Below are 16,946 nucleotides of genomic sequence, written 5' to 3' on the forward strand. Positions count from 1 at the left end.
TTGGCAATAGGTTTATTTAGGTGTACCTTACATTCTACAAGTTATATTTTTCTGAAAAATTAACAGACTTCCTGAATTTATAACCCAATCATTTTACAAACATACTAAGGTACATTATTATTTTAAGTAATGTTCCTTTACACGTACAAATGGTCTTTTTGTGACAAAAGAAATTATTTCCTGATTTGGTGTATGAGTACATATTACAAGTCACACAATTTGGATTTTCTTCAGGTAAACCATTCCTGGAAATCAGATATATGTGTACTACATAAGCAAAAATCTGTTAGCCATCCCCTCATTATATCTATAGTTTTAAAACCACCTTAGCAGAAATAACCAGTTTGATTATAACTTCTCATCCATATTCTGAGTGGCTCACATACTTGTGCTATGCACTGGGGCTACGATATGAGCAAGAAAAGTCCCTGCCTTCACGATGCCCACAGTCTGGGGGTGCACATGACTGTGTGGGTGGGGTGTGGGAGGGGTATTTCCCAAACTTATTTCAGTATCTCAGAGAAGAGTAGTGTGCTAAGCAACAAACAGGGGAATGCTTCATCCTAGACCCTTCCCATGACACTGAATGCTCGCTGTCCACACCACAGCAGCAAACTGCATCCCATTAGCAAGTCAAGAACACCGGTTAGTGATTTAAGACTTTCAATATTTTCATGATAATAAGTTACTTACGTTTATTACAGAAAATACAGAAAGTCAAATTTTAAATATTCTTAAACTATCTAAGCGAAGATCTTTAACTTTCAGCTTACAAGAGGAACTTGTGTTCACCCTTAAGTGAAAGGGAGAAAATATACTTAGAGTTCAGAAAATTAAATCAAAAGCTATTTGCTATTAACTATCTCTTTCCCCAACAGCATAAACAAAGCTCAGTGAAAATCCAGTCTGGAAATCAGAGGGCTATACTTTCCTGATTCTCCTGTTCTTTCTGCTTTGGTTTTTCTGCTTCTTTTGTAGGTTCCTCTTCCTCTCTCAAGAATCAGTCCTAGAAGGTTTCTTAGCCTTTTTTCTGTTGTTAAGAGAGAAAGTCTCTATCTGTGCTAATACTGTTCAAGACACTGTGCCAGGCATGGGGAAAATAACCTTGACTTTGTACATTTGCATTTGGAAAGCATCTTATATTAATGATTCATTTTATTTCTTCAACAATCTATGAATTAGGCAGGAATGTTATAACAAGTGCCCCTTTCATAGACAAGGAAACGAGACCCAGAGACTTATATGATGACATATGACTACTCACCTTTAGATTTGGAATGAGCGCTCAGATTTTATGAATCCTGGTCTAGTGCTATTTCCACTGTACTACATTGCCTCCCTCATTTATCTGTGGCATTTTCAGCAATAATTAAGTTTAATTACTTCCACAAAACCCTGTCACCATAGGCTTTATTTATTCTTTTACTTATTCAACAAATGTTAGTGCCTACTCCACAGCTAGGTACTGAAATACAATGGAGAATACACCAGGTCTGATTCCTATGCCACTACAATATCATCATTTGCCAGGTACATTACCAAGTTCAACCACTTGCACCCCACCCTAAGGGATTCAGCAATCTAATTGAAATAGGTTAAGAATGTATCCTCTGAAATGGAAACCAAAAACATGAAAAGATTAGGATAACATGAACTGAGACCCAGTCCATTAGTAACAACTTTCTTTTTTTTCTTCTTAACTGGAACTCAGATTTTTTTCCTTTTTAAAAAAAGAGTTGTATTTTAAGTGTGCTTTTCCAGGACCCATCAGCTCCAAGTCAAGTAGTTGTTTCAATCTAGTTGTGGAGGGTGCAGCTCACAGTGGCCCATGTGGGGATCGAACTGGCAACCTTGTTGTTAAGAGCATCGCGCTCTAATCAACTGAGCTAAGAGGCTACCCCACAACTCTAACTATGTAATTCTCTTCAGCAGAACTGCAAAACTGATGAAAAATAAGAATATCAATGAGAAATTTAAGAATACGATAATACTGAAAATGAACAAAACTGAGCCCTCAGACCCACATATTTACAACTTTTAATGCTATAGTAGCAATTATCTTAACAAGTAATACCACGTCTAAAATAAAAATATTTCAATGCACCCTGTAGATTTCAATGTTTTGTCATAACATTCAGCCAACAAATTCCTCAAAAGTTGGAATTTAAAGCAGTGATATCTTTCATTTAAAGTTCATAAATTTCCACTGCAAGCGTTAACTACCAATGGCTCAGTGAAGTATTATATTTATCTTGAGAATTCTCAAGATATATATAGAGAATTCTATTGCCAAGTCATCCTGAAAATTATTACCCTCAAGCAGTGCTTCACCAACATTGCCGCCTGGAATACCAGTATTCTTTAAAATTAGAGATCTCAAAGGGAAGGATTAATGATGAACTCAGTTTACCTTTGTTTAAAAAAGAAATATATACTACATTACCATGCCTGGTAAATCTCCAAAAGGAAGATATATAGTATTTCCCAAGGTCATCTATCCACTCAACTTTTTATTTTTATCATATATTGTTTATTATTATTTTATTTACTTAGTGCAACACCTACTAAACTTTGGAACACTGTTGGGAAATGTTACTGCCCATCTGCCTCTGTTAATGCCAAAAGCAAACCTGAATTTAGGAAAACAAATAAGGGCTCTAGTAAAGGTAACCGTCTCTTACTGTGCTAAGTAAGAAAGTAAATCCTTCCCTTCCTTCAATCATCACAACAATCCTGCCTGATGGGATAACCAAGGTCAAGAGCACACAGTAACAAACTAAGCACATTAATCAGCAAGAGGCAGGACTGGATCTCACAAGTCCATGATTCCAAACAAAGTGCTCTTTCCAGGACAAAACCAAATCAGTCCTCCTAGAGATTCAAATTCCAGCTATAGGAGTAATGTGCCTCATGCCCACTAAGTAAACTCTTTTTGAAGAAACGTAAATCCACCAAAAAATAGAAGTTGAAGAAGCACTGTGGCAGAACAGAAAGAACTAAGAAAGGGATCTGAATACTGGCTCTGGCACTAGCCATGAACTGCTTTTTACCTAGTTCACTAATAAACCAAAGAAAAAGCCACCTTAAAATGAGCCCTTTTGCCTGTCTTTAGAACAGGGACCAGACACTGTGGCTTGGCCTAGGCTCAGGCCCATAATAATCAACAGATTATACCGTCATTAGGTCCTCTAAATCCTTTCCAGTGTGCTAACTTGTTTTATTTACTTAGTAAATATGACCAAGTTTCCTTAAAAACCCAGTCAAAAGCACTCTTTTACCTAATTACCATTATAACAATGATTTGAAATCACCCTCTTGATTCAGATATATCCAAAAGAATGGTCTTCTTTGTAAGATTAAGAGATAGCTACTGGAAAACAAAACTGTAAAAGTTATTCAAATCTAACTGTTATATTTCCGACAAATAGAGGATCACAAAATGAGTCCCTTTAGAAACAAGTAGAATAAGGTTAAATATACATTTTAAGAAGGTACTTTTATGAGCAATTTATTATGTCAAGTTTTCTGATGGCTACTTCACTATTCGTGTTAAGCTGCTAGTTTAGGGTAACAGCAGAACTTAGACGATAAAATGTTTACAAAAGTAACACATTTTTTAAAAAACTAAGTGTCAAGGTAAAAATAATCAAACATGTGGGGGGGGGGGGGGACAGGAACACGCCCCCCCTTCAGTTTTCAAAGACAAGACCGTCCAAATGTTGGACAGGTATAATAGGATAGATAAAAATGTAGGGCTACACTATACTGAGCAGTTCCCATTGTGGCGATCAGGTAAAACAAATGGCACATTCATCAATGTAATGCGTGCAATCCTTACTTTCAGACATTTGACTTTCATAAAATCCCTACTTTTATATAAACATACTGACACCTTTAAACTACATTTCATACACATAAAACAATAACTCTGGCAAGAACAGTAGGTACCTCCAAGCGCCCAGCTCACAAAGGCGAGGGTTCCCATACCAACCTCAACCTCCCTCCCACCCCATCACCTGCATCTCATCTCGTCTCTCCCTCTTTTCCCTGCAGGGCTGCAGGTGTAACTGGTTGGCAAGAATATTTGGGCTGGTTTTCACCCACCAGCCAGGTAGTCTGGACCCAAGAGACGGCACCTGCACAAACTATAATTAGACATTCTACATTTTTTTAGTTCTTTGGAGTGTTAAAACTCCCACATTAGATAGATAAAAGTCAATGGGACAAATTTTAGACATTCAATTTTCTAACAAGTTTTTATGAAAGTAAGGAATTGCTGCTTTCCACATTATTAAAATCCCAAAATCTCAAGAGAGAATAAAGAAGCTATAACAGCAAGTTACCTCTGGGTACTCAATAAATGTTTGCTGAAGTTGTTTTCTCACTTAAAATTTTGCCAATTAGTATAGCACCCTCAAAAGGTAAACTACTGGGCCGGCCTGGTGGCTCAGGCGGTTAGAGCTCCATGCGCCTAACTCCGAAGGCTGCCGGTTCGATTCCCACATGGGCCAGTGGGCTCTCAACCACAAGGTTGCCAGTTCAATCCCTCAAGTCCTGCAAGGGATGGTGGGCAGCGCCCCCTGCAACTAAAAAATTGAACACGGCACCTTGAGCTGAGTTGCCGCTGAGCTCCCAGATGGCTCAGTTGGTTGGAGCGTGTCCTCTCAACCACAAGGTTGCCAGTTCAACTCCCGCATGGGATGGTGGGCTGTGCCCCCTGCAACTAGCAACGGCAACTGGACCTGGAGCTGAGCCGCGCCCTCCACAACTAAGACTGAAAGAACAACAACTTGAAGCTGAACCAGAACCCTCCACAACTAAGATTGAAAGGACAACAACTTGACTTGGAGAAAAGTCCTGGAAGTGCACACTGTTCCCCAATAAAGTCCTGTTCCCCTTTGTCGTGCGGGAGACCCTGCTAGCTGCGCTATTTGTCATGCGGGGGACCCTGCGGGGTCTCTGCTCCCGCTCCCCATACAAGAACTCAGGATATGGTGAGGCCGAAAAGGAACACCCACGGAGCCATAGGTAGGGGAGTCATACCACTACGGTCTCACTGGAGGCTGGGTTCACTGGACGTGCGACCTGCTGTCCCTTTTGTCTGCAACCCACCGACGACTCTCTTTCACTCTCCTCCGTAGCCGCAGCAGTTATATTGGCGGCTAATTGGCTAACTGGCTACAGCTGACGGCCATCTACTACCCGAGCCAGCACTCCTCCACGTGAGGCCGAGAGCCTTGAAACTACTTTCTGGGGCTCTGCTCCCACACCCTTCCCCAATAAAATCTTAAAAAAAAAAAAAAAGGTAAACTACTTTCCAATCAAGGTTCAAGGAAATCAAAATCCTTAATGTTAAAGAAAGTTTGCAGTTTAACATAAAATCTTAATATCTGGGCATACAAGCTCTCAATAAACAAGATGGAAACAGAAATTTTTTAAAACCCCCTTACTAAAACTTTTGGTATATGAGATAAGTCTTCTACAAAACAATGTTAAGAGTCAAAAACAAAAAAAAGAGTAGAACAGAACAAGAATTTAGAAAAAACTGAACTTGAGAGCCATGATTTTTCAAAATTTGTAAGCATAAATACATTTTACAACAAACTAATCTCCCTCCCTACCCCCATGATTACTCTATTTGCTGAAAATATCTCCAAATTAAGCCAAAACCAAGTATTTCTTCAAAAAATCTTCATGGACCTACTGTTTAAACAACTGAATTCTAATAATTCTCACTGCTTTAACACTGGCCGTTTGTAATAATGTAAGAGGTTAAGGGTTTAAAATTTAGTGGATTCTTTTATTCCTTTAAAGTAACTTAAATTAGTACTTGAAATGTTTATGAATATGCATTACTTTCAAAATAAAAAGCTAACAAAACTAAAAATTAAAATATGCTGCCACCCATACACAAAAACTTCACAGTATCATACTTAAGAGGAAAAAAATCTGAATGCTTTCCTCCTATGATCAGGAATAAAGCAAGGATATTCATTCTTACCACTCCTATTCAGCATTGTGCAATAAGGCAAGAAAAATAGAAGATTAAAAGGAAGAAATAAAACTATCCCTTTTGCCAGGCAACATTGATTGTTTATGCAGAAAAAACAAGAACTCTACCAAAACTCCAAGAACTAGTAAGTCACCTTGGAAAGGTCACAGGTTGCAAGGTCAACAGAAAAATGAACCAAATTTCTTTATACTAACAATGAAAAATTGAAAACTGAATTGAATTTTAAAAAAACACGATTTACAACAGCTATGAAAAGATGAAATACTCAGGAATTAATCTAATAAAACATGTACAAAATCTGTATGCTGAAAACTATAAAATGCTGATAAAAGATATCAAGGAACATCTAAATAACAAGACATATTATTATGTTCATGGATTCGAAGATTCAACATAGTAAAGATGTCAATTCTCCCCCAAAATGATCTATAGATTTAATGCAATTCTAATCAAAATCCCATCAGGATTTTTTGTAGATATATAGACAAGGTGATTCTAAAATTTATATGGAAAAGCAAAGTGACTAGAACAGTCAAAACAGTTCTGAAAAAAAAGAATAAAGTTGGAGGAATCATACTACCTAACTTTAAGACTTCTAAACCTACAATAATTAACAATGTGGTATGGAACAAAACAGAGAACCCAGAAACAGATCCACTCACATGGCCAATTAATTGAAAGAGGTGCAAAGGCAATTCAATGAAGAAAGGCTAGTTTCTTGAGCAAATGGTACTTTGTTACAATTGGACATCCACATACAAAAAAAAAAAAAAATGAACCTCCTCCTAAACCTCACACCTTATACAAAAATAAACTCAAAATGGATCATAAAGCTAAACGTAGAAACCAAAATAAAACACCAAGAAGAAAACACGGGAAAAAATTTGTGACATGGGGCTAGTAAAGAGTTTTTAGACATGACACTAAAAGCACATTCCATAAAAGGAAAAAATGATAGACTGAAATTCACCAAAATTTTAAAATTTTGCTTTGCAAAAGACTGTTAAGAGAATTAAAAGATATGCTACACATTTGGGAGAAAATATTTGCAAATCACATACTGACAAAAAAACTTACATCCAGAACAAATAAACAATTCTCAAAACTCAACAGTAAGAAAACAAAAAACCCAATGAAAAAAATGGGCAAAAGACAGTCTCAAAAGGTGAAATACCATATGATTCTATTGACTTGATACTCTAAAAAGACAGAAGTACACTGGTAGAGAGTGCATCAGTGGTTGCTAGAGGCTAAGAGGTAAGGGAGAGGAATGTGAAAAAGCGATGGCATGAGGGAGTTTTTTTAGAATGATGGAACCGTTGTTTCCTGATTATGGCACTTTATATGGAAATGAAAATAATCTAGCCAAAAAATAAAGTTAGAGGACTTAGACTACCTCATTTCAAGACTTAGTATAAAGCGACAGTAAACAAGGCTATGTACTATCAACAGAAACAAAAGGACCTGTCTATACAAAGACTTGTATACAAGTGTTCATAATAACTTTATTCATAATAGTCAAACACTGGAAACAAACCAACTGTCCATCAACAGGTGAATGGATTCACGGCAGTATAACCATATAATGGAATACTGGTCAGCAATAAGAGAGAATAAAAACACACAACATAGATGAATCTCAAACACTCATGCTGAGTTAAAGAAGCCAAAACAAAAAAAAATAGTGCATATTTTATAATCCCATTTAGATACATTTCTAGAAAATACAACCTAATCTATAACAGAAAACTGACCAGTGGTCGCCTAAGGAAAGGGGGTAAGGAGAAGGGACTGACTGCAAAGGAGCATGGGGGAACTTCTGCAGTGATAACTGTTGTGGTGATGCCACAACTATATATATTTGTCCGAACTCATCAAACTGTACATTTAAAATTGGTGCATTTTATTGTATATAAATTTTGCCTCAATATAAACAAAATAAAGTCATAGGGCAACACTGTCTTTTAAATAAAGGCATACCTTCTGCTATCCATACTCATGGAAAAAATGCAGGCAAGAATCACCATTCACTTAATGTTGTTGATAAATCTATATTACAATATAAATACAATATTACAGTGTTACTCAGCATGATGAAACAACCAAACATTGTTAATGGTTCTTTTATATCTGTCTCCTTCAACTAAAGACTTAAAGGAAACCTACAAAAGAATTTTTGAATTCTAAACAGAGGTAGTTATTTTACATAAAAATTAATAAGCATCACAGAGTTTAACTAGGAAATCTATCAAACAAGCTTGTAACTGGCCAGAGGTTATCTAAACCTGCCAGGTTCTAGAGAACTGTAAGAAAAAAGTATAAAGGAGATTTAAAAAGATGAAAGAGTTCTTATGCTACCCAAAATTTAACAATGGTACTTCCAATGATTCTAATTCTACTCCTCCATAAAGATCAAGAATATAGAGATTATTCCTTAAAGCTAAAAGTAAATCAGAAGTAGGAAACATAGAAGGCATTCCTAGTTTGTATCTCATGAAGTTCTCTCAGGAGAGCACTGCTTACCTGGTTAATTCTCCTGAGAAAAGATGTTTTTCTCCTTACACCTCAAAAAATAATAAACATTTTACTTGTTTTATACTATTAAGCACAGTTTTTTTTTAGTATATCTCTATGTTGACCCTCAAACATTAAAATTAAAATATGTAACATAGGGAATAAATGAGGACAGAAACATTTACAAGGAGAAAAAAGGCAGTGTAAACAATTTTCAAGTTCAAATAACTACAGCAGTAATATATAACATGCATATTATATGGATTTGGTTAGTTCAAAGGCAACGTTCTACTTTACGTTCTAATTTATGTTGTCATAAAAGCTCAGCAAATAGTTCACAGCTTAAGAAAAGATTTTTAAAGTCTGAATTGGGTTAACCTTCCCTTTTGTAAAGAATAAAATTACCATTATCATTGCTACCTATATAAGTTCCCCACCCAGTCATACCTTCAAGCCTTTCTGGGCTCTCTCCCTTCCACCTGTCTCTCTCCTTCTATCCCACCTCTCACCACCCATCTTAATTGGTACATGCTCCCTGATCCCTTGAACCAGAAGCAATCTCTATCTTGTGAAATCCCATAGCTTTCCTATAGTCTCTTCTGACATTTAACACTTTCTATCTTGCACTATGCTTCTTCAAGTCCAGTAAACTCTCTTCTACTCTGAGTATCCTTGAAAGGAAGGTCCATGCTTTATTCAGCCTTGTATCCCTCACAGCACTTAGTGCCTGGAACTAAACATTTATTCGGCATGTTGCCTAGAATAGAGAGGAAAACATTCCACAATGTTTTTTAGGCACTGTGTGCCATGCACTGCCTTTGGTGTTATAAAAGGAAACATACTAGTGATACAGACCTGCTCTAAATCTACTAGAAACATAGACATATAAACAGTAATACAAAAAAAATGTGGCAACTTTTATAATACAGAATGAACAGGGTGCTATGAGGGAAACACTATGTTGAAAATCGTTCTAATTCCATAAATTATATTAGGAAACTAAGTCTAGATTTTTGAAGGGCCCAATGACTACAAAGATTTTAAGAGTGGTGTAATAAGGGCCCCTTAACCTTAAAAAAATTTCTTACACAGCCTGCAACTAACACTACATCTACACAGGGAATAGCAAAATTCCCTCTATTCTCAGTACAGTGCCCTGCAGTATCTTAATATCTTTAAATATACTTGCTCATCCCGTCTTCTCACATTTGTTTCAATTCTGCACCATTTCCATATGCCTCGTGCCACTCCCACATCCCAAACTCTGCTTCTCTAAATCTATTTAATCTTCAAGGTTCTTCTCAAGGCCTCCTTCCTGACTCTCTATCAGACAATTACTACATCCTCCAAACGTATACCATATTATTACTGCTACCTGTACCTCTCTTTTTTTTAACAACTAATGGTAATGACAAAGTTAATTCTTAACCTTTTACATAATTTGGAGTTAAGCAGAAGTGGCCTCAAATCCCAGATGTGCTACTGCCTTGCAATGTAAAGTTGGGTTAGGAAACTTCCTTGAACCTCGGTTTCCTCGTCATTAAAATTAGGGTTCAACTGATGATGTGTACAAAATGCCTCATATACATACATACTCATACATACATTACATACATATAGACGTATTTAATTTTATTACTCTGATTTTCCAAGAAGGGAGATGCAAACTCTCTTTAAAAGGAGCAAAAGCAACGAAAAATAAACAAAGTGGGTACTACAAATTGGACCGGTTAGCTCCTGTAAAGAAGACTCACAACTTTTAAATGTGCCCTCAAGACAACTCACACACGACATCTTAACTAGAATTTCTCATGTCTCCTACTGTAAACGATGAAATACCAAAGGCCAAAAGACAGACAAAGATCCCAGGCTGGTGGCCCTCACATTGACGTCCTTCTCTACAGTCTGTCTGCCTCAGAGCAAACCTGACGCTGTATGAACGGTGGAAACAAGAAATACCACCCATTACATAAATCAAACGATACATAAATTACTTCTTGACTCTGCATTATCCCTCGGAAGCGAGCAAAACCACTTCTGCAAATTTCAGCCTCCGAAGAGAAAGTCCAAATGGGATGGGGGCTGAGTCATGAATTAAAAGGCATCAATCTCTGCCCCACCCTGGAATGAGAAACCCGACGGCCGCCTTCCCCAGCGGAATCCCGGGCATCCCGCATCCAGCCCTGCCCCGCCTTCCTGAAGTCCCACCTCCGCGCACATCCCGGCCCACCCAGTCCCCCGCTCGGCTATGACCCGGGGTCAGGTACCCTCAGAACAGGGTCCCCACGCCAGTCCGTCGGGTCCCAATTCAGGCTCCTGCCCCCGCCCGACATCGGCACTCACCCGGGCGGTAACCTTATACACGGTGTAGCCCCTTGGGTGTCGCTGGGGCTCGGTGACAGTGTAGAAACGGGCCAGGTCGGCACCCCGCTCCCGGGTAGAGCTCATCCTCCCGCCACCTCTGCCGCCGCCGCCGCCGCCGCCTGCGGGGTAACATCAGGGTAACCCGCCGCCGCGGGTCTCCGGGTTCCCCAAGCGGCGGCGAAACGGCGAGGGGGCGGTGGCTCCACCAGCGCCACCGGCGCACAGCTCTGCTTCCGGGTCGGCAGAGGAGCTTCCGGGTCAGGCATCATCTTGCATCCTGGGAGAAGAAGATCTCGTTTTATGTTCTGAGCCGTATCTGGGCTTGAGCCCGGCACGTCGGCGAGGGTCAGGTGGTCGCACCGCCGCTCTCGTCACTGAGGAGATCTGAGTCGTCCTCACCGAGTCTCGTAGTGCGCTAACTCTGTCACTGCTATATTTTGTGACAGCTGTTGTAGGCACGACACACCGGTGAGAGCTTGGTCCTCCACAGCCCTACCCAGCCTTTGTACACGCTTGTTTGGAGTCCTAAAGGGATGGAAGATGCGCTAGCCCAGCATCTTTCCTTCCCTACTCGCGGTCTATCATTTTAAATACCCACAGCAACATCTGAATTCTCGCAGACATAGCCCCTCCTTCTTTCTAATACGAATCCCGTCCACCTGTCTACCTCCACGGCAAACCCCAACGCTATCAATCTTAACATTTGTTCCCTTCGATTCTAAAAGCGGGAGCTTGCATCTGAAAGGAAAATAAAATTTTAAAAAATCACACGACCTCTCAAAGCTACAGTTTCAATTGATTGCTATCCACTACTTGGCAATTCCTTTACCTTTCATTGATCAGGATTCTCTCTCCATAAGTCGTTCCAAGTCTGCCATTTTCTTCAGTCCTCTATTCCTCTTCGGCTTGCCTCCCTACCCTTTGCAGTGTTGCCTCTTTACAGGGGAAAAATTTGAAGGAGCCCTTAGTAACAATCCCTCCCTCTTCTCACATTTGTATTCTTATCTAAGATGTAGACAGATCCCTACTTCATTTTTAAGACTAATCACTCCACCTGTGCACTGAAACCGACCTTCGTTGGCAGACATTGTTCCATCAATGACATCCCAACTATGCTTTTTCTGCCTGCAATCTCTTCCTGACTACCAGCTCCTTCTCAGTCTACAAATGCCTAAATCTGTCATTTATTTATTAAATTTGAATTAATCACTTCCTACATGCCAGACATGTCAGTTAAGCATTGGAGTTACAGAATCCCTGCTCTCAAGTGCTATCCAGTAGGAAAAAACAATTAAAATACATTGTGACAAGTACGATGACAGATGTACATATGGAGTGCTATAGAGTACATCTAATTCAGAATTGAAGATTAGCTAAGGTTTTCTGATAAAGGGGAAACTATGGCTGACTCTTGAAACGAGAGATAGGAATTAGTCAAGCAATAGCAGTGAACTCCGGGGAGGAAAGAAGAAAAAAAATTTTTAATACTTTATTGGGGAAGGGGAACAGGACTTTTTTATTATTATTATTGGGGAACAGTATGTACTTCCAGGACTTTTCCAAGTCAAGTTACTGTCCTTTCAACCTTAGTTGTGGGGGCACAGCTCAGCTCCAGGTCCAGTTGCGGGAGGAAAGAAAAAGAACATTTTTTAATACTTTATTGGGGAAGGGGAACAGGACTTTTTTATTATTATTATTGGGGAACAGTATGTACTTCCAGGACTTTTCCAAGTCAAGTTATTGTCCTTTCAATCTTAGTTGTGGGGGGCACAGCTCAGCTCCAGGTCCAGTTGCCGTTGTTTGTTGCAGGGGGTGCAGCACACCATCCCTTGCTGGAGTTGAACCGGCAACCTTGTGGTTGAGAGCCCACGCTCCAACCAACTGAGCCATCTGGCTACCCAGGAGCTGAGTGGCAGCTCATTGACTACATTCTAGTTGCAGAGGGCGCAGCTCGCTGGCCCATGTGGGAATCGAACCGGCAGCCCTGGTGCCCAGAGCTTGCGCTCTAACCAACTGAGCCACCCTTCTCCCCAAGGAAAGAAAATTTGATTTCCAGAGTTGCCACATTATAATATTCAAAACGTCCAGTTTTCAACAAAAAATAATGAGGCATCCTGAAAAACAAGAAAATATGGCCTATACATAGGGGAAAAGCAATCAATAAAAACCATGCCCATGAGGAAGCCAAAATGTTGGTCTTTACTAGATGAAGATTTTAAATAAGCTATTTTAAATATGTTCAAAGAGCTAAAGGAAAGCATTTCCAAACTGGCCAAAGCCAAAACCAAAACTGGCTCAAGAAAAAAAAATCTGAATAGGCCTATAACAAGTAAAACTATTGATTCAGTAATTAGATAATGGTGATGATTACACACACTTGCAAATATACTAAAAACTGTTGAACTGTACACTTTAAAATGGTGAATTTTATGTTATATGAATTTTATCTCAATTTTTTTTAAAATATGAGATATTACCTTAGAACTACAACAATGGCTAAAATCTTAAAAACTGACACTACCCAATGTTGACAAGGATAGGAGCAACTGAAACTTGCATAGGTTGCCAGTGGGAATTCAAAATGATACAGCCACATGGGAAACAGTTTAGCAGTTTCTTATAAACATACTTGTACACATACCAGATGTCTCAGCTATCTCACTCCTAGGAATGAAAATATATGTCCACATAAAGACATATGTGTGAATTTTTATAGCAGCTTTATTCATAACAGTCCCAAAATGGAAACAATCCAAATATCCACCTAATAGACTGTAGTACCAGAATGACTAAAGTTAAAAATACTGATAATAATAATTTCATTCCTGGATACATACTCAAGAAAAGTGAATATATCCAATATAAAAAGACACACATAAGGAAGTTCTAAGCACTATTATTCATAAGATCCAAAAATTTGACACAACCCAAGTGTCAATCAGCAGTAAAATGGATAAGTTAAAATGTGGTATAAAAATCATACAGTGGAATGTACAGAGCAACTAAAAAGAATGAACTCCTGCTACATTCATCAACAAGGATGAATCTTTCACACATAATGTTGAACATAAGAAGGCAGACATAAGAGTACATATTCTATGATTCTATTCATATAAAGTTCAAGAACAAAACGAATCTATAGCAACTGAAGTCAGAATAATGGCTCTCCATAGAGTGTGGGGTGAGGGGTAGTACGTACAATGGGTATTGCCTGGGAAGCACATGAGAGACTCTTCTAGGTTGCTGGAACAGTTCATAATCTGATTAACGGTTACATAAGCACATATACATGAAAACATTTATCAAGCTCAACGTTTAAGATTCTGCACTTTATTGTATGTTGTACCCCAATTAATGTTTTTTAAATTTTTAAGGAAGTAAAAACTACCCTGGTCTTCCTAGCCTCCTCCCATCCATCCTTCATAGTCCCATTAAAATTATTTATTTTAAAACCATGTCATTATATCACTCCTCTGTAAAACTCTTCAGTGGGTCTTGTTGCCATTTCTGTCATAGTTTCTAGAATCCATGTTGTCTGTTGCCTGCTCACCTGTCAGTCTCATTTCTCTGGGTTTCAGCCAAATCCTTTGCAAATTTGCACCTCCAGATCTTCAAACCATGTTTCTTTTGAAATCCCTACCTCACACCACCCCCAACCAGCCTCTGGAACCAGCCCACTCAAGGACTAATTTCTCTCTAAAGCACTCTTTCACAGCCCCTGTATTCTTTTTCAAGGAGAATTAGGCACTCCTGCCTCTCTGCTCCCATGCCTCTATCCCACATCTGCACTACAGCACGATTCAATTCATAAAGGATAGTGATATGTTACATAAGCTACCATCTTTCCCCGAAAATAAGACCTAGCCAGACAATCAGCTCTAATGCGTCTTTTGGAGCAAAAATTAATAAAGACCCAGTATTTATTATATTATATTATATTATATTATATTATATTGTATTGTATTGTATTGTATTGTATTGTATTGTATTGTATTGTATTATATTATATTATATTATATTCCCAGTCTTATAGTAAAATAAGACCTTATATTATAGTAAAATAAGACCTGGTCTCATATTCATTTTTGCTCCAAAAGACGCATTAGAGCTGATTGTCCAGCTAGGTCTCATTTTCAGGGAAATACAGTAATTTAGGCTGACATGTTTTTATCCCACTACGTTGTGAGCTCCTTAAAGATGGGGACTACCCGTCAGATTCTTACCCTCAGTATCTGTCACAGCGGCTGGAAGATAAGAGGTATTTGCTGAATGCATGAACTCCAAGGCTCTAAAGATTTTTTCCCCTGCCAATCTAATTATATACATTAAGTATAATTATTTGTTTTATCTTCTTCACCAAAGTCATTGATATATAACTACTGACCTGAGCTTCTGACCAGAATGAAATAACAAATGTTCCCATATTAAACTCATATATGTAATATCAGTCAAAAGCAAAGAAACTTGAGATTTTAGTACATCTTTGCTTCCTTCTTGCATTTTCCTTCAATTTCTATTAGATTTTTCAAAATATTATAATAGCTCAAAGATTCCCTTAAATCTTTTTTTACCTCTAGAATCCCAGACTTCTCAGATAACTCTTTATGAACTAAAGATTCATTAAAGAGAATAAAGTGATACATACCTTACACCTTGATGTTAGCCTTTGTGAAGGACATATGCTGCTTCTAGCTAATGTGTAGTTTTGACAGGGGCAAAGTCAAAATACTTGGTAAAGTTACCATCAAATAGCTATTTATTTATTCATCATGTAGACAAACAAAAGACATGGTTTTTCTCCTCAAATGGGTATTGGACAACCACAAAGAGTGTTTTATTCTTTTTTACATGCAGCTTTCTCATGCTTTCCTCTGCTGTTCTATTTCTCAGCCACTTCATTCTCCTCTGAGTCCAAGGAACTCCTGCTGAGATCTACTCTTGAATACCTTCCCAAAAAAGATAATTGTAGGAGACTTAAAACAGACCAAGCCAGGCAGCAGGATCATTTGTCAGAGTTAAGCTCAATTCTGTAACATCCACGAGTCTCTGCATTATAGGAACTCACAAATGTGCAAAGCACCCATTCTGGGACTGAGAGCTGGAGAAAAGAAAGGGCTTAGGGGTGGAGGGAAGAGAACAGCTAACCTGAAGTTTATATCCTGACTACCTAGTTCCCATCATTGTACCTCTGTTTTAAAAAGCTAGACACCAAGAGTTCTTAATTTAATCAGCCTATACAGGCTTAGAAATAAATGAGAAATTCTAGCAACAACTGAGCACTGTAATGTTTTAATCAAGAACCACTACAGAACATATACCCATGGAGGATTCCATTAGCTTTCCAGACTGATTTACTGATTATTGTAAGACCGTTAATTAAATCTGCCCTGTTCCAAATTAAATCTTTAATTTGCCACCACTCGGGCAGGCTCAGAGTTATTAATAATATTTGGCTGGAAAACTGAAAAACAGTATGAAAAAAAGAAGGGAAAGATTCCACAACCATCAGGAATTAGGAGACCACTGCACCAGACTACAAGGTTCCGCAGGGGAAAGAACTATGTCACCATGACAACCTGGGATATTTTTATTATGCGAGTTGTGAGGTTATAACGAAATCTTTAACAGAATTTAGAGGTTCAGAGTGAAGTAGAAGAACATGTGTGGGAGTTGAGACACATTTCAAATTTAGATTTTAATCTTTAGTTCTTAGCTTTTCCTTGCAATCCACACATTGCCAAATCCTGTTTTTCTAAGAGCAAAAAACAAAAGTAATTTTTATACCCCATATTTATATATAAATGTCATGTACATGTACATATGATTATGTAACTTCATTAATTGGGAGGTTTTCATTAACAAAGGAGACAAGGTTTCTTGAAAATAGGAAAAATTTATATCAATAGTTCAAAATAGGTTATTAAACATTAGGATACCCGTTTTTGGCTAAAAAACCTGAGAGTATTAAATGAATACCATATACATTGAATCTATACTGGATTACTTTTCATTTAATTTTATAACATTTTTATCTTGTTTTTAATTTCCTGACAGT

General features: G+C 38.2%; 1 protein-coding gene across 2 annotated transcripts in view; it reads right to left on the minus strand.

The window, feature by feature from the left end:
• RPS6KC1 (ribosomal protein S6 kinase C1) overlaps positions 1–12,065 on the minus strand; it is a 140,360-nt gene extending 128,295 nt beyond the window's left edge. Inside the window, exons 1-2 of one of the 2 annotated variants that reach the window (XM_074322170.2) lie at positions 11,721–12,065; positions 10,871–11,168 (exon numbers count right to left, since the gene is read on the minus strand). In XM_074322170.2, the coding sequence (XP_074178271.2) occupies positions 10,871–10,975 (105 nt within the window). In that variant the 5' untranslated portion in view covers positions 10,976–11,168; positions 11,721–12,065. The remainder of the gene's footprint in view (positions 1–10,870; positions 11,169–11,720) is intronic. The other variant, XM_074322171.2, reaches the window with a different exon arrangement.
• Positions 12,066–16,946: the final 4,881 nt, after the last annotated feature.

This window comes from Rhinolophus sinicus, chromosome 11 (assembly GCF_057876585.1).
Source record: "Rhinolophus sinicus isolate RSI-liver-muscle chromosome 11, RSI-T2T, whole genome shotgun sequence".
Classification (NCBI taxonomy): domain Eukaryota; kingdom Metazoa; phylum Chordata; class Mammalia; order Chiroptera; family Rhinolophidae; genus Rhinolophus; species Rhinolophus sinicus.